Source organism: Eublepharis macularius, chromosome 3 (assembly GCF_028583425.1).
Source record: "Eublepharis macularius isolate TG4126 chromosome 3, MPM_Emac_v1.0, whole genome shotgun sequence".
Taxonomy (NCBI): Eukaryota; Metazoa; Chordata; class Lepidosauria; order Squamata; family Eublepharidae; genus Eublepharis; species Eublepharis macularius.
In genome coordinates, this window is record NC_072792.1 from 101,314,428 (window position 1) to 101,334,959 (window position 20,532).

Here is a 20,532-nt window from a genome sequence, read left to right on the forward strand (position 1 = left end):
CATAGGGAGGGATTCGCGAAGATTATTACTACGCCTTGCAATCTAATATAACATGTTCTAAAGATTCTATCCCTTCCTCACAGGGACAAATTGTTTCCCCATAAGGGATTTTTTAAAACCTCCCTTCAAGGACAGTTGAGGGAAGTACATTCCACTGCATTAATGTGAACATTCTCCTACACTCTTGGTTTGATAAACTGAAAAGATAAGTCACACGAGTTACCTCAGTGATGGGCTCTAAAAGGACTCACTATTTCTCTATTCTGTTCAAACCATGTTGCCTTGCAATATCCAGTATCCTGTTTTACTAAATCCCTAGCTGTTTCTCATAATCCACAGAGCATGGATATTGTTTTGAGAAACTGTATGAAGGCAATTTCTTATCCAATATCCTAAGCCATTGGAGGGTGGGGAAGGAATTTAGAATTATTAAACTTGCCAGCTCTTTGGGTAGAAATACTAGTTTTAGCCAATACAAGATCATTATCTTGCCTCTACTGTGATCATGCTGGTTTCGATTCAAATTAATGTATTTGGGACACCATGGGGCACTTGTAAGATCGTTCTCAAAAATTTTGATTGAACCATGTCAAATTTTCTTAAATTTGCGGTAATATTAATAGGGGCTCCATAGATAACTTGAGTAAGGGATTTGGCCTTAAATAATCTAAGGGCTGCTATCAAGTATTTACCTCCTTTATGCCAATAGAATTTTTGAATTGCCCCCAAACTCCTTTTAGCATCTAAGGTGACAGAGTTTATGTTAACAGTTCTCAAAATATTCGCCTGAAAAAAGACTCCCAAGTACTTGAAACATGAAACTTGTTCAATGGGAATGGAGTTTAAAGACCAGTAGTAAAAAAAGGGGGGGGGGGTCCAAAGGCCATTACTTTCATTTTAGAATAGTTAACCTCTAGATTGTTTTCTCGGCAGTACTGGGCAAAAGAATTCCTAGCTCTTCTGAGTCCAGTTGGGGTCCTTGAGAGCAAAACAGCATCATCTGCATATAAAAGCACCCCTATATGTTTATCACCTAGCGTTGGGGGAAGGAACTTGGACTTATTTATGTATGTTACCAAATCGTTGATATAAAAATTGAAAAGAAGGGGCACAAGAAAGCATCCTTGTTTAACCCCCCCCCATTAGTTCTGATGGGGTCTGTAAGATGACCTTGGGAGGTACACCTGACCTGAATAGATGTCTGGTTGTACAATGCCTGAATTTAAAAGAGTAAACATCTATCAATACTTGTGGCCCTTAGTTTGTCCCGTAAAATAACTCTGGATACTGAGTCAAATGCTGTTTTCAGGTCTAGAAAGGCAGTAAAAAGTGACATGCTTGAGTTGGAGGAATATTTTGCAATCAAATGATCTAACAACATACATTGATCTAGGGTAGAACAACCCTCCCTAAAGCTGGCCTGTTCTTCTGCCAAGTAAGATTTGTTTAGCTGCAAATGCCTAGAGGTGTCTTGCATAGAGTTTGCTTACTATACTAAGCAACCTGATTGGTCTATAGTTATTGGGGTCATCTTTATTGCCTTTTTTTATAAAAGGGGGTTATAACAGCTACTTCCCAATCCTTAGAGATTTTCTCAGATTGATCAGTATGTGTAAACAGTGATGTCAAAATGGGTGCCCACCGCTCTGTGTTCCACTTTATCAGCTCCAGAGGGATTAGATCTATACCTAGGGCTTTCCCAAGCTTCAGAGTACCAATGAGCTTTTTACATCCTTAGTGTCCACCAATTTGGTAAACTATTAACACCATCAGAAACAAAATTCCTTATAGTTGTATCCCCATACAGGCTCTTATAGTAGTTCTCCCAAGTACCAGGTAGGATTACTTCTTATGGTGAAAGACTACCTGGAAGATCCAAAACAAGTCTCCAAAATAAGGCTGAGTTCTTCTCCCTTACTGCCTTTTTGAGTTCCTCCCAGGCTAACCAGATAGCTTCCTGTTTCTTCCTCCTGATGAGGGCCTTATACTGGGCTTTTTCACGCTTCAAAGCCGACAGGGATACTGCCTCTGGATAGAGCCTGTATCTAGCATAATTTACATTAAGAGATTTCTTTGCGTTTCTGCAGTCTTTATCAAACCAAAATTTATAGGTGTCTGATCCAAATCTCAGGGGCCCAGATTTAGAAATTTTCAAAACCTTTTGAAGTTCCCCCAGAATTAGTTCATATTCCCCCAGGCAAGAATCTATATTGTCTGCTGCTGCTAGTCTATGAGAGATGGCATTTACAGCCTCTGATTGCAGAGTTTGGGCCAAAGTGAAACTTTCCATCCGGGTCGACAATATTTGTCGCCTTCTACAGTTCCTAAATGGGAGTCAAAAGGTCTGTCCATGTACAGATGTGCCTTTAGCATGTCTGTTTTTAGAACAAGTGGTAAGTGATCACTGTCACAATATGAAGCCACCTTGAAAAACTCTCTATATTGGACCATATCCTCAGAAACCATAATATAATCGATGATGCTCTTCACCCAACCAGTATGTAAACTCAGCGGGGTGGTCATTTGGGAGGGACCCATTGAAAACATAAAAATGGATTCTACTTGTTATTTGACTTAACAAATGGCCCGCAAAATTAACCTTTGTATCTTTTGAGAGCCTATTTAGGAGTGGAGTTGTGCTATTTATCCCAAGTGGGCAATACCTGTTCTGAATGTGCGGACTGTGATAATCAGAACCAATCCGGGCATTAAAGTCACCTCCCACAATAACACAAGCCATAGCATAAATCGATATTAAGTGCTATAAATAAGATTCAAACAGAATCTTATAGCCTGGGTTTGCTTGTTAATTCTAGCAAGGGGCTAGTAGTAGAGCCATAGCAAAATGATTGTAGTGGGGGAGCTCCACTATCATTATTTTCAGTGAGGTAGAAATTAAAATGCAGAGCCCTCCTTTGACTCTACCATGTGGGGATGCCTCTGCTGATAAGGTAAATAGTTTGTAGCCATTCAATGAAACACCTGGTCTCCTGTCCAAGGATTATATTAAATTTGGAGATAAAATCGATTGCGCTACCCTCCCCCAATCTGTAAATACCACCTCCTCAGATTCTATGATAATAATGAAAGAGCCTGGCTTCTAATGGGCATACACTGTGCATTGTGAGGGACTGGTTTATCTACTCACTCTATTTGCAATATGGTGTTCAAATCCCCCTCCACATCCAGAAAAATACATCTATTGTTCCAGGTCATCACCCTTGATGGAGAAGCCTTATTTTTCTCAGGCTTATTATTCGCTGCTAAGGAGTGGTACCCTCCTCTAAGTTGAACTCCTTTTTGACTCACAAAAAGGGGCTCCTTATTCAACAGCTCTTAAGTGCAAAATTCAATGTTCCTGTTGATTTAAATAGGACCAACAGCGCAGTGTCTGGCAAGTTCTTTGCTATCTAACATGATCTTGATCAACTGAAAATTAGACCACAACTATATTTTGGATTATGCCTCAAAATATTAATTGGGACTATCATATTTTATAAAACACAGTGCTGTTTCTACCAGACATAAATTCCAGTGGAGCAGCACCTTCATTTTATTTAGCAAAAGTTACAGCCCAGCTTTCTGCCCTTGTAAGAGCCACCAAGGCAACTAATATCCCACCTTTCTGACATTCCTTTCTGCTAGGGAAACAGTAAGCTCTTTTATAAGACTTCCTTCCCTAGAATTACCCAACCAATAGAAAGGTATGGAGCATACCTAGCACTTCCAGCGAAGAACTTTCATCTGGCTGTACATGTCTTCCCTTTATTCGCTTCTTTCCCATGTTAAGAGCTTCAGGGTTTCATTTCATATGAAATAACTGTGACCTAGAAGAGAGAAAGATTAATATTCTTCATTTTCAAGAGGTCTGGCAAAAAATGTCTAAACTAATGAACATTAAGAACTAAATTATTCAAGGTGAAAAAGAGAGATCCTGAACATAATGAGATCCAAGAACAGAGTAAGATTTTATATTGCAAGTCAAACTTCCCATCTTTGCATGTGTCTTAAATAATTAAATTGGAGAAAATCCAGAGATCAAAGGTCTACACAGAACAATCCATCCAGTCTACAATATACTAACTGGTTTAGAAGCACAGTGATCATTAGAAATATGGTATGTACAAGAAGGTACTCTCACTGAGAAAGCTAGTGTGGACATGAACTACAAAGATGTGGGTTCAAATCCTTTCTTAGCCATAAAGGTAACTGGTGGCCATGGACAAATTGTCTCTCAGGAATTTTGTAAGTACATTTGGGATAACTCCATTTATATCATCTTGGGTGCTTAGTGGGAAAATGGGATATAATTCAATCCAATGAAAAATATACATTAGTAGAAAATTTTGCAGATAAACTAATGAATGTGGCTTATACAGAGCAAGAACAGTAGTCCATTTGGCAGTGATTTGGATCCAAGGGATAATTTTGTCAGAGAAAAAGGGCTTCCCTATCTGCACCACTCCCACTGCAACCTAAATGCTCCCTGAAATGCTGCTCCTGGGGGACAGGCAACTCTCCCCAGTAAAGGGGAGTTGGAAGTATGCGATAGGAGGGGGGAAATTAGCAAAAACCTCTGCTGGATGAAACAAACTGCTAACAAATTCTTTTAAGTGAAGGTGCTGGGGACTGAAACTGGGATCTCCTGCATGCAAAGCTGATGCTGTAACACTGAAACACAGCCCCTCCCCATCTTAATATTATCTAAGATGGCGACTGCATATCTCTCTACTCGTTTCTTTAGCTCCATGTATCCCCCTGAATCAGTTGCTGCTGCAGCTGCAAATACAACACAGTGGCAACAGGGCTTCCATGTAGGTTTCCATGTAGCTTCCCTGCTAGGGTTCCCCAGCAGAAGAAATTCCTCCCATCATGCCACTATAGCTTCTTCAGGTTTTATCATGATACAGCAATGGACTAGTGTGGAAACAGCCTCACTGGTAGCCACCTTACATAGAAGACAGCCAGCTTATCTACCAGTTCCAATCTTTTGTTTCTGTCTACAAATCTTAGATTGCTGCCTGACAGCCATGGTGAAATGGCTGAAAAATAACAAATTGAAATTAAATCCAGACAAGACTGAAGTGATGCTTGTTGGGAAGTCAGATATTTTGAAAGACATTGTACTCCCCACTTTTGATGGGAGTTTATTTGACCCTCGCTGACTCGGTTAAGAGACTAGGGGTTATACTGGATCCAGTGCTACTACTAGAAAAACAAGTTAAGGCAGCTGCAAAAAATGCTTTCTACAATCTCACTAGCCTGGAAGATGGCTTCTTATCTTGACACAGTCGACCTGGCCACCTGGATCCATGCTATGGTAACATCAAAACTTGACTATTGTAACGGACTATATACTGGTCTTCCATTTAAGTTAACTAGGAGGCTCCAACTGGTGCAAAATGCTGCAGCTCGACTGTTAGCAGGTGCAAGCAGGAGCATGAGCATCACTCCCATCCTGCAGACACTCTATTGGCTACCTATCAGCTACCATGCTCAATTCAAAGTACTAGTTATTACATACAAAGCTCTTCATGGCCTTGGCCCGACATACCTATGGGACCGCCTCCCTCCCTATGTTCCTCCACGGCAGCTTCACTCATCCGAACAGGGTCTCTTGCAGGTGCCAGCCTGCACATGGGCAAAATCAATTGCAGCCCGTACATGGGTCCTCTCTGTGGTGGCCCCTACCCTATGGAACAGCCTGCCTAAGCAGGTGAGGAGAGCTCCCATGCTCTTGGCTTTTCGCAAACAATGTAAAACTGAATTATTCAAAAAGGCTTTTTTACTCAGATAGGAGGGCAGTATTGTAGGGAGAGGGTCTTGGATGTTTCACTAATAGGAGGGCAGTATTGTAGGGAGGGGGTCTCGGATGTTTCGCCAATGAGCTGGGAACCATGGGCTCCACCATTATGTTGCTTTACATATTATCTGGTGCTTTGAATATGTACTTGTATATACTGCTCGTGCTTCACGTTGTCTAATGTCAATCCTAGAATTGATTATGTTCTGTTTCAGCAATCCTTCAACCCTGTATTGGATCCTTGCTAATGCTATGTTTCTGTAAACTTGTATTCATTTACCCTATGACATTGTTTATGGAAATGTCCTTGACACTTAATGGAAATGCCTACCCTTGCCCTTGCTACTAATTATACTGATCTCACAATATGTAATCCACCTTGAGTCTCAGAGAAAAATGACAAATAAATAAATATGAATACAAGAACATTCTTGGCTACATGCTTAATTCACAGGGGAAACTGAGAGGCCAAGCAGGTGTAGCCAGTGCCTTACATGAACTTAGCAAGCACCCTAAAAATCTTTGTAAAGTGTAGAATTTTTTCAGCAGATAAATTGTTATAGAAAAGGCTGCATGGAGGCAGAATTTGTTTAGTCCTGTGCAGTGAACTAAGCAAAGTTCTGACAACACCTAAAATTTGTATAGGAAATTTAGTCCAATTAAACTGATATATCTCCACTCTTCCCATGTTCAGATACCTGACAGTTGGAGAAATTCAAACTATTTTTTCTCTCTCTTAAAAGATACTTCTAACATTGTGACATTTAACAATAATAAGAATAGGAAGATAATATCAAGCTATGCTTGAGTGCTACAGGTCAAACTAGTCAGATGGGACTTTCTAAACTGAACCACAAAATAATCTGTTACAGGGTGTGGTTTTAAGAGTCTTTTAAACAGCATACTTTACAATCTCCAAGTTATATCTAGCTTGAGCATTCCAATACTGCATCATAAGGTATCATGAAGGGAGCTTGTTTATCAATGCAATAAGGTAAGCAGTTTAGAATATTGCGGATGGCTTGCTTTCCAACATACACTGTTGCATTCTTTTCTACATATTAATACATATTTTGTTTGATAAAACAGCAGATTAAGATGCACTATATAGAACCTATAGTCTAATTTGGATATTTTCCAGGATCTAAGGAAACAGATAATAAAGCAATATTCCATCCATTAGGAGAAATCATATGGCAAACTATTTTTCTTTGAACAGAAAGAAGACTATAGCTACAGTATCTTTTTTAGATTCTTGTTTTTAATGGCCCGTTTCTGGCCCTCAGAGACAACCACTACTGATACTTTTACCAACTCCTTCTCTCATATTATGCCTCCAGAAGCAATGCTAACACTGAAGTTTTTAAGTTAAGAGCTCTCAAACGATAAAAAATAACACCACAGTAAGTTACATGCCTTGGGAGCATATGAGGTAGATGTAAGCCGAGCCAGACCACTACCTCAATAACGTTCATTCTGACCAGCAGCAGTACTTCAGGATTTCTGACAAGAAAAGTTTCTTCCAGGAGGTGGTTCTCTTTCCCCGTGCGCCGGGAAGCACGTGTGCACTCCAGCCCTGCTTGATGACGTCACTTCAGTGACATTAGCGCACAGAGGAGCCCCCCCTCCTCATTTGGACCTGGCTTCCCACTCATCTCCCTACCGCTGGCGAAGGGACGGGAAAGCGAGCAGCAAGGCAGCCCGCTTCCCCACCAGCTGCACGCCAGGACGCCCGGCACTGCCAGCGAAGGGGCGGGAAGGCAAGCGAGGAGGCAGCCTGCTTCCCCACCTGCCGCGCCACTGGGGTGCCTGGCAACTCCGGCGAAGGGGCGAGAAGGCGAGGAGGCAGCCCGCTTCCCCGCTTGTCTCTTCACTGCCTGCCCTACTGGCGGGGCGCCCGGCGGCTCTGGTGAAGGGGCGGGAAGGCAAGCGAGGGGGCAGACGCCTCCCTGCTTGCCTCTCCGCCTGCCATGCCGCCGCACCCGCTGGGGCACCCGCCAGTGAAGGGGCAAGAAGGCAAGTGAGGAGACAGCCCACTTCCCCACCTGCGGCACCGCCGGAGCACCCGGCTCGCTGGGCTCCAAGGAAGGTGGCAGTGGCAAAGGGACGCGGGGGGGGGGGGCATGGTCCAGGTGCCCCCTCAAAATTTTGCGCCAGGACAGCCGCCCCCCTGGCCCCCTGCACGCTATGCCTCCGTTCCCAATACCTGTTACTTAAGGTACATTTAACTTTGGGAGCCTAGGATTAAATGAGGGACTTCACTGCATGCAAACCAAGCGCTCTGCCACAAAGCTGGTATCTCGGAACATTTCTCCATACATCACAACCGTCTCCTAATGTTTGTGATATAAACGGGGGGGGGGGGAGTGTAAAATCCCACCCACCCCCGCCAGCTCTTTTTGTTGATAAATCACTCCCAGAAACTCGGAGGGGGTGGGAAAGAAGACCCACCCCCGCAGGCCACGATAGTGAGAAACGCATTTCGTTAACAGCACACCGCACTTCCCAGGGCCAGGCGGAATCTACGTCTCCCCCCTTTGATTGGCCTTTTCAACGCCTTCTCCGCCCGCCTCCTCTGCTCTTGCTGACAATAGAAGAAACCAATGGAAAAACCACGTTCTATCCGAGAGAACCAGCAGCTCCAAAACGGCGAGGAAAGCGGAAGCCACCTTCAGGGCCGTGAAACTGAGGCGCCCCGAGACTCGTTGTGCACCTACACCCCTTACTTGGAAACGAGGTCTTGAATTCAAATACTGCACTATTCATCGCCGCGTCTTCAAAGATTTATAGCTACCAAACAGCTTCAGAGTCTAACGTGATGCAGTTGGCGGCCAATGAGCATAGATGCCTCCTATTATAGAGCGGCTACTCCTCTTCATGAAATTTCCGGTATGGTGACTCCTGGGAATCATGAACCCGGAAAGCGTTGTGGGTATCGAGCATGCGCATTGATTTTTTGCTGTTTTTCTGTTCCCAACTTTTTATTTCTGAGCTATTTGCTTAGTTGTCAGCTATGAGATGGACGTGAGCTTTGTTGAAGTTCAACACAGTAGTAGTTACGTTCGAGCAAAGCAGACTACACGACTCCTGTGAGGTATTTAGAGGTATACTGTAGGATATTACGGCTGCGAGTAACTGCTTGGTTGGGACTTAATTTATGGCTTCTGAGTAAGCACACGAAAGTTTGGACTGAGTTTGTTTACTCAGCATTCCATTCAATAGTAAGGCTTATAAGGTATTTTATGAAAGTTACTCCAGTCTAAACCGATTGAAATCAGTTGCCTTAGATTGGAGCAACTCTGCGTGGGATTGCACTGTTCATCTCCTGAACGACTGCAGTAGTTCTGCAGACCTAATGGCCACTTTTAAAAATTGAGTTGAGCAATGCACACTTAACTACTAATGGAACAAGACTGTCGACATACTATTACTGGTTCCTGCAAAATTATTTACATGGTTGACTGTCTATGGAGATTCACATGGAGTCCCACTTACTTTGCTGGAATTTTTAATGACTAGATCTGCGATTGTGTGTGTATCATTGTCAGCAGAGAGTGCTGTCAAGTCATAGCTGACCGCTGCTAGGGCTTTCATGGTAAGGTGGTTTGCTGTTGCCTGCATCTGCAACCCTGCTGTTTTTTGGAGGTCTCCCATCCAATTGCTAACCAAGGCTGCCTGTTGCCACCAGGTTCTCAGAAGGCAGAGGTATCCAAAACAAGGCCTCCAACGATTACTGCGGTGGTTGGGTAACATTATAAGGGAGCAGGTGGTCCTTCAGGCATGTTGGTTCCAAACTACATACACTTTAAAGACCAATACCTTGAATTGTGCCTGGAAACAAATTGGGAGCCAGTGTAGATGGGCCCAAACTGGAGCAAAATGGTCCCTACAACCTACTCCAGCTAACATCCTGATGGAAGTATTATGTACCACCGGAAGTTCCAGATCACTTCTTAAGGGCATCTCTATGTAAAGCACACTGCAGTTATCTAATCTAGATGTAACCAAGGTATGTACCACAGTGGCCAGATCTTTTCTGCTCAGAAAAGGCAGCAAGTAGCTAACCAGTCAAAGATGGCAAAAGGTGCTCCTGGCCACAGCTGTTACCTGCTTATCCAGCAGTAGGCCTGGGTCCAAAAGCCACCCCCAAACTATAGATTTGTTACTTCAAGTGCAACCTCATCCAGAACGAGTGACACCTTAAATCTCAAGTCAGACCTTCTGCTCAGCAGCAACACTTCTATCTTGTTGGGGAAAACTTCAGTTCATTAGCCCACATGCACTCCCAAACTGCCTCCAGGCTGCAGCTCAGGATTTCTGCAGCCTATGGGATCAGCCTGAAACACATGATAGAGCTGAATGTCATCCACATATTGGTGGCAACCCAGCCCAAATCTGTGGTAACCTCACCCAGTGATTTTATATGGATATTGAAAAGCAAAGGGTGTAAGATGAAACCTTGCGGGAACCCCAAAGGGCTGAGCAGCAGTTTCCCATCACCAGCTTCTGAAATCTATTCTCCAGATAGGACTGGAAACACTGCAGAATAGTGCTTCCCAGTTCCAACCCAGAAAGGCAGTCCAGAAGGATACCATGATCGGTTGGACTGAAAGTTGATGGTCTAGGAGAATAAACAGAGTTTCCTGTATTTACCTAGATTTATCTGGGGGCAGGGCTCATTTGGAGGGGGAATGTGCCAGAACACCATTCCGGCAGTTCCCCCAACAGTCAGGTAGCCCTGCCCACCTGACTTGAGGCCATTTTTGGCCATTTCAGCCTCAATTTGGGCCGAAATGGCCTGTGTTGGGGCCAAAACGGCCCGTATTGGATCAGTGCCAAGCGGGGGAACCCTCCCCTGCCAGGCACCAACATGATCCCGGCCATTTTGCCCCCAATCCTGGCCAAAATGGGCCCAAAATAGTTGTTTTCAGCCATTTGGGGCCCATTTCGGACGGGATCAGGGCCAAAATGGCCAGGATCGGGGCCAAAATGGCCGGGATTGGGTTGGTGCCAGGCTGGGGAATAGTTGGGATTGGGTTGGTGCTGGGCGGGGGAGGGTTACCCTGCCCGGCACCGACTGGATCCTGGCTGTTTCGGCCCCGATCTGGGCCGAAAAGGGCCCAAAATGGCCATTTTAGGCCTTTTGGGGCCCATTTTGGTCTGAATCAGGGCCAAAATGGCCCAGATTGGTGCTGAAATGGCTCAGATCTGGTCGGTGCCAGGCGGGGGAACCCTCCCCTGCCTGGCATTGACCATGTCCGGGTTGTTTGGGTCCTGATTCAGACCCAAACAGGCCCCAAATTGCCATTTCTGGCACTTTGGGGCCCGTTTCGGCTGCGGTCAGGGTCAATACCACCAGGATTGGGTCCGTGTCTGGCAGGGGTCCCTTCCGACCCAATCTGGGCCATCTTGGGCCCTATCCAGGCCAAAATGTGCCCAAAATGGCCATTTTGGTCCCTTCGGCCTGGATTGGGCCCAAAATGTCCCCAATCTCGCCACTGCCAGGTGTGGGAACACTCCCCCATGGTCAGCTGCCACCGCTGTGGCCTGCAATGCTCGTCCTCCCAGCCTCCAGGCTGGTCAAGGTGGAGCGCAGCCGATGGTGGCCTCCAGAGCTGGCATCTGGCGCTGCTGCGGCCTGTGCTGCCCATCACCCCAGCTTGCAGGCCGGTCGTGGTTGCCAGCAGCGCGTGGCAGTCTCTGGAGCCCGTCCTCCCGGCCTGCAAGCAGTGAGTATATCTTCCCTCCCCACCCCCGGTGTATTTTGCTGGCTTTGTCGTCTGTGTGGAGCTGCTCTAATCTGTCTTGAAATGCATAGAAACACACTGTTCTTAAATGTTACTGTATGTCCCCCTTTCCCAGATGTACAGTGTTCATTGGAAGTTTTTATTTAAAAATCTGTGGTTTGCTGGCTTTGTTTTTTGTGTGGAGCTTCTCTAATCTGTCTTGAAAGGCATAGAAACACACTCTTCTTGAATGTTACTGTATGTCCCCCTTCCCCAGATGTACAGTGTGCACTGGAATTTTTAATTTTAAAATCTGTGGTTTGCTGGCTTTGTTGTCTGTGTGGGTGTTGCCTTCTGACACACTTCTGGTGATGTCAGGGGGTGTGGCACATGCAAACCAGTTATGCCAATGACACACTTCCAGTGATGTCAAGGGGCGTGGCAAATGCTAATGAGTTATGTTAATGAGTTATGCTAATGAGTTCCTGCAGCTCTTTTTCTACAAAATGACCCCTGTCTGGGGGTCTGGATCTGGGTTCCCAGGTCGGATTTGGGAAAGCTGGATTTAGCCAGATCAGAAAAACCTGACCCCCGCCCCCACAAATCCCAGATGCACACCACTATCAGTAACCAATGTATATCCCATAGAACATACATAGTATGTTCATTATAACATGTCCCCATTAATAACCTTGTCATGGTGTTCTGGACTCAATTTCTGAAAGGTCTTCAAAGGCAGCCCTACATACAGTATCATGGTCATGAGTATTTTGAAATCATTTGAGGGTTTTAACTTATTTCAAATACAGCCATATGTAGCATTATCAGTGACAAGTACTAAAACTATTTTTCCTCTACCTTGTTTAGGAATCACATAAAAAAAATGAATAATTTGGAAGAAGCTGAACTACAGCTTTCTGAGTTAGATTTGCTCTCTAGTATGTTTCCTAATGAAGATGAATTTAGAGTGACTGATCAGCTTGCTTTAGCAGAACTAAAGAATCTTGTTGAAAGATGTCCATTGGAAGTGCCATCTTCAAAAATACAATTTATGCTGAAATTAGAGCTGGAGACTCCTGGTGGTGATAAGGTAGTATGCTCTTGTTGTTCTAAAATAAGTAAGCTAACTGAAACCAGATTTTTAATAACCTCTAATGTTTAAACATCTCTTTCTAGGCTGAACTTTCTTTATTCTGCGCGTTTCCATTTAAGTACCCAACTGTTCTTCCAGAAATTACTATCAGGTACTATATGTTTTGATATAGAGAAATGTGGGATAATAGCTAATACTCATTATTTCTTAGATCCTAATGACTGGAGTCAGACTTTGTTTTAAATATATTAGGATCAGAACTCTCCAAGTAAATGTTTTTGTATTTGTCTGCACAATCATGATCTGCTTAGGATACTGTTAAAAATAAAGTATGTTACACATAAACCCAAATAAGGGCCATCACTGTAATTGTAATCAATTTACTTCTACTATTCAATTACTGAGTAGATTATGTATATATTTTGTAGCTCCTGTTGAAATTGTAACTCTTTATCGATGCAGGTCTAGCCCTAAAACTTCCTCTCTTTTTTTGCCATCACCAGATTTTCAATGATTGTGCCATCCTACTTAAGTACTATCACCACATAATCTTTAGGTTAAAGTCCTCTTTTCAATTAGTTTCCCTATTCTGTCCAGGATGTTTATGTGTGTGCATTTGCATTATTTTGTTTTTCATATTATGCACTCTTTTTCTCTTCAGATCTCCATCCTTAAGCCGATCGCAACAGATTCAGCTAAACACAGATCTCCTAACTTACTTGAGGAAAAATTGTGCTGGTGAGGTTTGCATATTAAATGCAAGAGAATGGGTTAAAGACCATTCTGCTGCCTATATCAACAAGGATCTCCCATCTTCCTCTGTGGGGAAATCAGATGTTAAGAAATCAGAAGATATTTTCACTAGACTCTGGATTTATAGCCATCACATTTACAACAAACAAAAAAGAAAGAATATAGTTGACTGGGCTAAGGAACTTTCTCTGTCTGGATTCAGCATGCCTGGGAAACCAGGCATTATTTGTGTAGAAGGCCCACAGACCATGTGTGAGGAGTTTTGGGCAAGGTTAGTTCTTCATGTGTTATCTCTTGCATTTGAAGTTCTTGTATTTGCACATTTGGTTGGTTAATTTTAATGTTTTATATATGAAATAAACATAAAGCCAAATACAGATTAAAATGGAGTGGAAAGGCAGGGTAAAAATCTTGTAAATTAACAGAAGACAAGATTTCTTCAATGTACACTATGAAGAGAAAAAGTACACGTGGGAATTCATTTTACACTAGCCACTGATTATTGAGAAATCCAATTGTGCGCTTATCTTTGGATCTTGGTTAGCATGAGTGGATCTCAGTGGATTGAGCTTTACAGTTACCTGAAACTTAACAGCTGACCAGAGACTTGAATTCAGTCTCCTGGCTCTGAGTCTGCCATTGTTGCTGGGGAGAGTGGCTTTATTCCATAATGAATGGGAAAAGCACAAACATATGCAAGATTAATATTTGGTTTATGAGATGGTAAAATATTCATGGGCATCCTTACCAGTTGCCCCTTTAACAGCATGTTGGCTTTCTTACATCTTAAGCCGACATATATGTACTTAGTAAGTCTTACTTTGTTTGGTAGAGCTAGAATTATACCCCTTGTGTCCTAACCATTCATTTACATCCCCACTGACAGACCAGATTTCTTTCTGTCCCCAAAATATAAGTTATATGGAAAACCAGTAGTAAATTCCAAAATTAGGATTTAATGTGGAAAGAGGACATAGATTAAAGATGTAGACTAGAGACATGGAAGGGAGGCTATTTCTATACAGTAATAATAGTATAGACACAAATACCCCTTTAGTCAATTTCTGGCTGCAATGTAATCTTATAATCCAAGGATGTAAGAGTAAAAACTTTCCAGATCACTTAAGTCAGCCTGTTGTTGCAGAACTGTTTCTTGTGTTAGTAAAAAGAAGGCAATGTAAGTTTGGTTCACAATTTATAATATAATAGTATCTGTATCCTGGTCTTTAGCAGCAATCAAACAGATTACCCAGAAACGTCATCCCACCCCTGCCAATATTTTTCTCTTTGGCCCCAATGTGGAATTTTTATAATAGAAACTAGCTATCAAATGCTAGCTGCATTTCCCATTTGTCATTAGAGCCATTTCTACCACTGACAACAAGGACTGCCAGTGTGATAGTGATTCAGAAATCTCCTTTACAAGTGAGGTGTGACATACAGATGTTTGTTTTCAACTACCCAGAGTTTTTTCATGATTTATATAAACATGATTTCTATAAGCACTTTTGACGGTTCCAATAAAATTGATTTAGAAATTGTATAATAGGATATCATGTGATCATAAAGAAACTATGCTTCCAGAAATATTTGCATAAGGAAATACAGGCTTATAAGCCAAATTTATGTAATATCATCGTACTAATGGTTCAGAGAATACTACCCCTTATCCAGTTAAAGTTAGTCATAACTAAGTGCATCTTATGCAGAATTGCTTCCATCTTAGCTCATTGCCCTGCATAGGATACCACACTAGGGTAGTTATCCTAAACAGTCTTGGAGTTCACCCCACTGAATGCACTGAGATTTACTTCAAAGATAAATATACTGACAAGTGCGCTGCATATTCCATCGAAAGCAATGGGATTTATATTGGTTGCAACTGACATGCTTTCTTTGGTTCAATGAGGCATAGTCCTAGTGAATTGAACTGCAATTATTGTGTTTTTTAATTTGTGATTATCTCATATTTAGAATCAGAAGATTATCATGGCAACGAATTTTGATTCGTCATAGAGAGGACATTTCCTTAGAGGGGGCTGAAGATGAAATTGAAAAACAAATGAAATTTTCATGTTTTGAAGAAAAATTATTTGATGCACATGGCACCAGAGGAAATCACATGGATCTAGGACAACTGTATCATTTTTTAGTTGACAATGGATGTGCTGATATCTTCCAAATGTACTTTGGAGTTGAAGGACAATAGGCGAGCAACTAAGGAAAATCAGTAGAATGTTAAATGAGAGTTGATATAATGTCATTGTTTTTCCTTTTGATCTGAATTTTTACCAGTAAAGGATTACTAAGAACTTTCATTTTATTTCTGATGATCTTTAGTTCTAAGAGCATGTTAAGCGCTGATGAAGAGTGAAATAACTTTCAGTTGTACCTCCGTATACTGAACTCAAGCTAACTAAACATTTTAATTTGAAGCAAGTCCGGTGATTTCAGGGGAATTTAAGTAAACAGTCTACAAATCATTTCTAATGATGAGTAGTAATGCGTTACATTCTGCTTATGAACCCCACTGTCATTCCCTTCTCTATGCTTATCTATTGTGCCACAGTAGCCCATTACTATCTTAATTTCATCTGTCTCCAGTTTGGAGATTTGAAGTTTGATTGGCGATTTTTAATAAAAGGGAAAATATCTACATTCCATAAATTATTCAGTTGGTATGATTTAGGTTCTCGTGGTAACTTTTAAGAATGACACTTCTATAGTCCAACAGTTTGCTTATAAAGTAATCCATCTGGCTTGTTCAACACATTAATTCCAATGACCCTAACCATATAAGAATCTGATTCTATGCATACCACGCCCAATAAATGGATTTAAGCCTGTCTAACTATGGATGGCAATTAGCTTATACCTAAAGTGCTCCGTGCTTTTCTAGTCAACCTTAGAACAACTGACATACAATACGACAAGGATAGTCAGAAATTGACTGATTGATTGATTGCAGATCTCATATCTATTACGCTGCTTTTCAGATTCTGGTATGTGGAACCCATACAAAAACGTGACTAATCCTAATCTTATAAAATGACTTCAGAAATAAGAAAATCAACTTAATCAAAACAGTAATTCTAAGATAGCAATTTTTCACACTTTAAGGAATACTTTTTAAAATTAATTTGTTTACAAGGTCTGGAGCACATTCTAGAAATCAATTCTTTATGCAATGCACTAGCCAGTACACATAGGGCAGATTTTGGGCAGAATGTCAGCTGCAAATTCTCTGCGAGGGCTTGGTTCAGGGGCACTGCAGGGGGTCAATTCTGATTGTGACTGCAGTGTGGGGAGGCAGGTAGGTTCCCCCTGGCCCCCGGTCCCATGCTATGGTCCTGATCTAGGCTGGGATCCTGCTGTGCTTCTGGACTGAGTTCCCACAGAAGCTTGTGGCTGGCATCCAGTTGCAGGACCCTATGATAATCAAATAGCAGATGTGAAGTGTAGTTTGGACCTCAAGCGAACCATGATGTAGCTCTTTCCCTGCTAGTTTGTGGAAGTCCTGCTAGTAAACCTTGATAGTTGAGGCTGCACACCTACCTGTATTTAGATGACCTTATCAGGTGTTTGTCTTATCTGAGAGCGCTCTGAAATGGTGACTGTATTGCAGAGTGCCTAGAGAGTCATGGAATAATCTTCATCAAGCAAAGAGGTCTTTTTATTCTGGGAAGAGGGGGAATTCACAGTTGGATGGCCAAGTGTCTCCTGTTTCTGGAATGGAGAATTAGCAAAGTGAAGCAATGCAGCTAAAAGCCTTAAGTACGGTAGTCAAAGCCCATTAAAAGGAACCAAATATTCCAAAGACTCTAACACAAGTCATAACAAATATTCTTTGAGCTAGCCCCCAAAATTTAGTACCTAAGCTTATTTTTCAACCTTCAGAGTTTTATATTTTAATGACTATATTTTCTAATTATTGATACCACAAATCCTAACTCTAGACTCACATAGTTTCTCATGAAAGCAATAATGGGGTCATCACCGCAACAAAAAGCTAATTACTGACCCTGACCTATCTTTCTCCCCAATTTTTATGTCGTGCAGCAAAACATATCCTGATGTAAAATGATAAGTTTTGTACTTCCACTAAGGATTGCTGAAAGATGCTACAATAAAATCATTGCTAAAAATGATTAAGTGCGACCATGAAATATCTGGTGTCATAGCAACCTGGAATTTGTTGAGCCCTGCCATAAAACTATAATGTGTTCTAATCAAGAGGGGAGGTGAAGGGCTAAACAATTAAGATGAAGGTGGGTTAGAAAGTGAGAGCGTGAGCAAAATGTGTGGCTACCTGTCCAAACTGGGATCCAAATACCAAGGCAGGTATCCAATTTTCTGGTAGCTAATAATCCAGAGAAGAGACATGTTTCAGGTATCGCAGTCCAGATACTCTGCACCTCACAAGAGGGTGTAGTCCTGGGCAAATAAAATTTCACATTTGTACAGATTTTTACTTCAGTTATATGACGTGGCTTGAATCAAACACATGGGATTATTTTATTTGCTGGTATGGAAGAGGTGGGTGGCAAAGCGGACAGGTAGGTGTGCTGCCCAACTAACCAAAGGGATGATTCAGGGTTCTGAGAGTTTTTCCATAAAGGAAATAAAGGGGAGGCCTCCAGACAAGAGCACAGTGTGTTCAAGAGTAATCTTGGTCTAATTCATGATATGTGGCTTTGGTGAGCAATTTCAAAGAGTTTTAATTACTATCGGGACTAGGCCCTGGCCTGGATGCGGGCCTGCCCCACCACTGTCGGCCCCAGCCTCTACTCACCTAGAACTGGCAGGGGCCGCAGTAATCAACGGGCCCAGCGAGGACAGTGAGGCCAGCAGCCTGGGTGGAGGGGAGCCAGCGGACGCGACAGCGACTTTGGCCCCAGCCGTTCCACTTCCCAGCGGCCATAGAGAGCCTGGGGGCGGCAGCAATGGCCATGGAGGGATGCTGCGGAGGCTGGAGTGGAGCATGCCTGGCATGGCAGCAGCTTGCACTGACCTGGCCCAGCGCAGAGGCCAAAGAGGCACACCCCGCCCCAGGAGGTGGGGGGTGGCCAGAGGCGGGCCTCCAGGAGAGTGGAGCCACTGGCCAGTGGTGCTGCCAGCATGGTCCGGCTAAATTCCACCCATGAACCCAGGGTGAGGACGGCAGGGAACAGACCTATTGGTCAGCCGAGGCAGGGGTGGAAGCAATGGGTGTGGCCACAGCTGGCACAGGTGGTGAGACTTTCACTGGGCGGGGGCAGTTGGGAAGTGGGGAGGGGTTGGCCCTAGAGAGAAGAGGGAATAAAAGGAGGGCTCAGACTCCTGACTAAGGAGGAAAGACGAGAGTGCTATGCCTGGCATTAAGGGCAGACTCTCCTGGGCAGGGCAAGATTGGTGGGGACATTCCCTGACCAGGCCCTAGCCATTCTGAAGTCTCAAGGGAGGAGCTCTCAGGACTCGGTGGGGAGGCGAAGGGCCCAACAAGGGTGCTGGAGAGGCAGCGCCTGGCTGAGGAGGAGCTGACAGGGCAAACACCTGGCAAGGCACCATGGCGGAGGGGCATGCGTGCCTGGGGGCAAAGCCGGCACATGACGTGGAGAATCCGAGCACCAGTGACCCTGCATTGAAACGACCTCTGCCCCACCTCCCTACGCCCCAGGGCTGGATGTCACAGTGCACTCTTCTGCGGCCTCCCACCTTCACAGGGTCCGCACCTAAGCAACCGACACAACCCACTCGGGTGACTTCCGCCAGCATGGACTCAGCCACTGGAAAAGCACAAGGCGCAGCGGCCAGCCCCGCTTTCGACTTGGTGCAGTCCGGCCAATGGGTGGCCGACCAACAGACAAGGCTGCTCCAGGATATCGCAGCTCAACAACAGGAGTCCCAGATGGCGTGGATTCAGGGACACTGCCAGGTCCTGGGAGACTCATGAGGGGGTGCCGCTTTTTTGAGTATCTAGAAAGTAACAGTTCTCATCCAGGTCTAAAGTTCTTTCAGGTTTTAGAATATGTTTAAAATATTTGTAAACTTCTGTATTTCATCACTTTGCAAACTTTTTCATAGTTATGTACTAGTTATCCACTCTCAGAAATTTTATAATTATGAAAGTCTGACAGTTTGAAATTTTTGGAATGTTGTAATTTTGAAACTGAATTTTAAAAGTTTGGAATTTTGTAGTTTGTTAGTTGTTAGTTGTATTTTACATTATACAAACTCTATTTAATCATTGTATGGAGAATAAGTATTATCAATAAAAGTTATTAAAAAAAGAAAAAAAGAGAGGATAAAAGGAGGGCTCAGACTCCTGACCGCGGAGGAAAGACGAGGAGAGTGCTGTGCCTGGCATTAAGGGCAGACTCTCCCAGGCAGGGCAAGATTGGTGGGGACATTCCCTGACCAGGCCCTAGCCATTCTGAGGTCTCAAGGGAGGAGCCCTCAGGACTCGGTGAGGAGGCAGAGGGCCCAACGAGCGTGCCAGAGAGGCGGCGTCTGGCTGAGGAGGAGCTGACAGGGCAAACACCTGACAAGGCGCCACGGCAGAGGGGCATGCATGCCTGGCGGCAGAGCCGATACATGACAATTATGTTTTTGTGACAATTAGATCTATTTGTAAGGAATGCAAATGTGGGTGCTGTTCTTTGGCAGAACATTAAAAAGAAAGGATTGTGTTACGGTAGAGGGAGAAATAGCCTCTTTTCCCATTAAAGTGTGGAATTCCTAATCAGAATATTTTTTAAATGAGACTTGGGAAATAATTGTTTAATAGGATATGGCTGATGACTGCTGAATGTAAAATGTGTTTTAATTATTTAATTGCAGATGAAATTATAGAAATATTACAGAAATGTGGCTTCAAAGGCACCAAGGCAGTATGTAGACGAGCCGGAAAACTGAAGACTCTGTGTGCTGTTACCAATGTGGCAAGGTTTAATCTTAATAAACTTTTTTTTGTACCGTTACGCTGTGATGAACTTGAAGTCAATTGCCATGGGGTGGAGAAGATTCAGGGAATTCTGTGAAATATTGCTAGGGTTTTTCTGTAGGAAGAAGCAAATTTTTGTTCTTGAATAGTGTAAATTCACTAGGGTGGAAGAGAAGGAATCTCTAACAATGGAGGGGGAAAGTAGGACCCCTCCAATGTCAAAAAAGAAAAGATG

At 43.3% G+C, this 20,532-nt stretch overlaps 2 protein-coding genes across 4 annotated transcripts in view; one reads left to right on the top strand and one right to left on the bottom strand.

Moving 5' to 3' along the window:
- Positions 1 to 8,633, bottom strand: part of USP16 (ubiquitin specific peptidase 16) — a 33,313-nt gene extending 24,680 nt beyond the window's left edge. Inside the window, exons 1-2 of the mRNA XM_054973223.1 lie at positions 8,530 to 8,633; positions 3,718 to 3,827 (exon numbers count right to left, since the gene is read on the bottom strand). Coding sequence (XP_054829198.1) covers positions 3,718 to 3,784 — 67 coding nt within the window. The 5' untranslated portion in view covers positions 3,785 to 3,827; positions 8,530 to 8,633. The remainder of the gene's footprint in view (positions 1 to 3,717; positions 3,828 to 8,529) is intronic.
- On the top strand, positions 8,444 to 15,693 carry RWDD2B (RWD domain containing 2B). 3 transcript variants are annotated; one of them, XM_054973228.1, is made up of 5 exons: positions 8,444 to 8,692; positions 12,397 to 12,619; positions 12,706 to 12,773; positions 13,284 to 13,646; positions 15,350 to 15,693. In XM_054973228.1, exons 2-5 carry the CDS (start codon positions 12,413 to 12,415, stop codon positions 15,582 to 15,584), a joined length of 873 nt encoding a protein of 290 aa, XP_054829203.1. In that variant the 5' UTR covers positions 8,444 to 8,692; positions 12,397 to 12,412; the 3' UTR covers positions 15,585 to 15,693. The 3 variants fall into 3 exon arrangements, with proteins under 3 accessions (XP_054829203.1, XP_054829202.1, XP_054829201.1); XM_054973227.1 differs by having other exon boundaries at positions 8,659 to 8,731; XM_054973226.1 differs by lacking the exon at positions 8,444 to 8,692 and adding an exon at positions 8,784 to 8,897.
- The last annotated feature ends 4,839 nt before the right edge of the window (positions 15,694 to 20,532 follow it).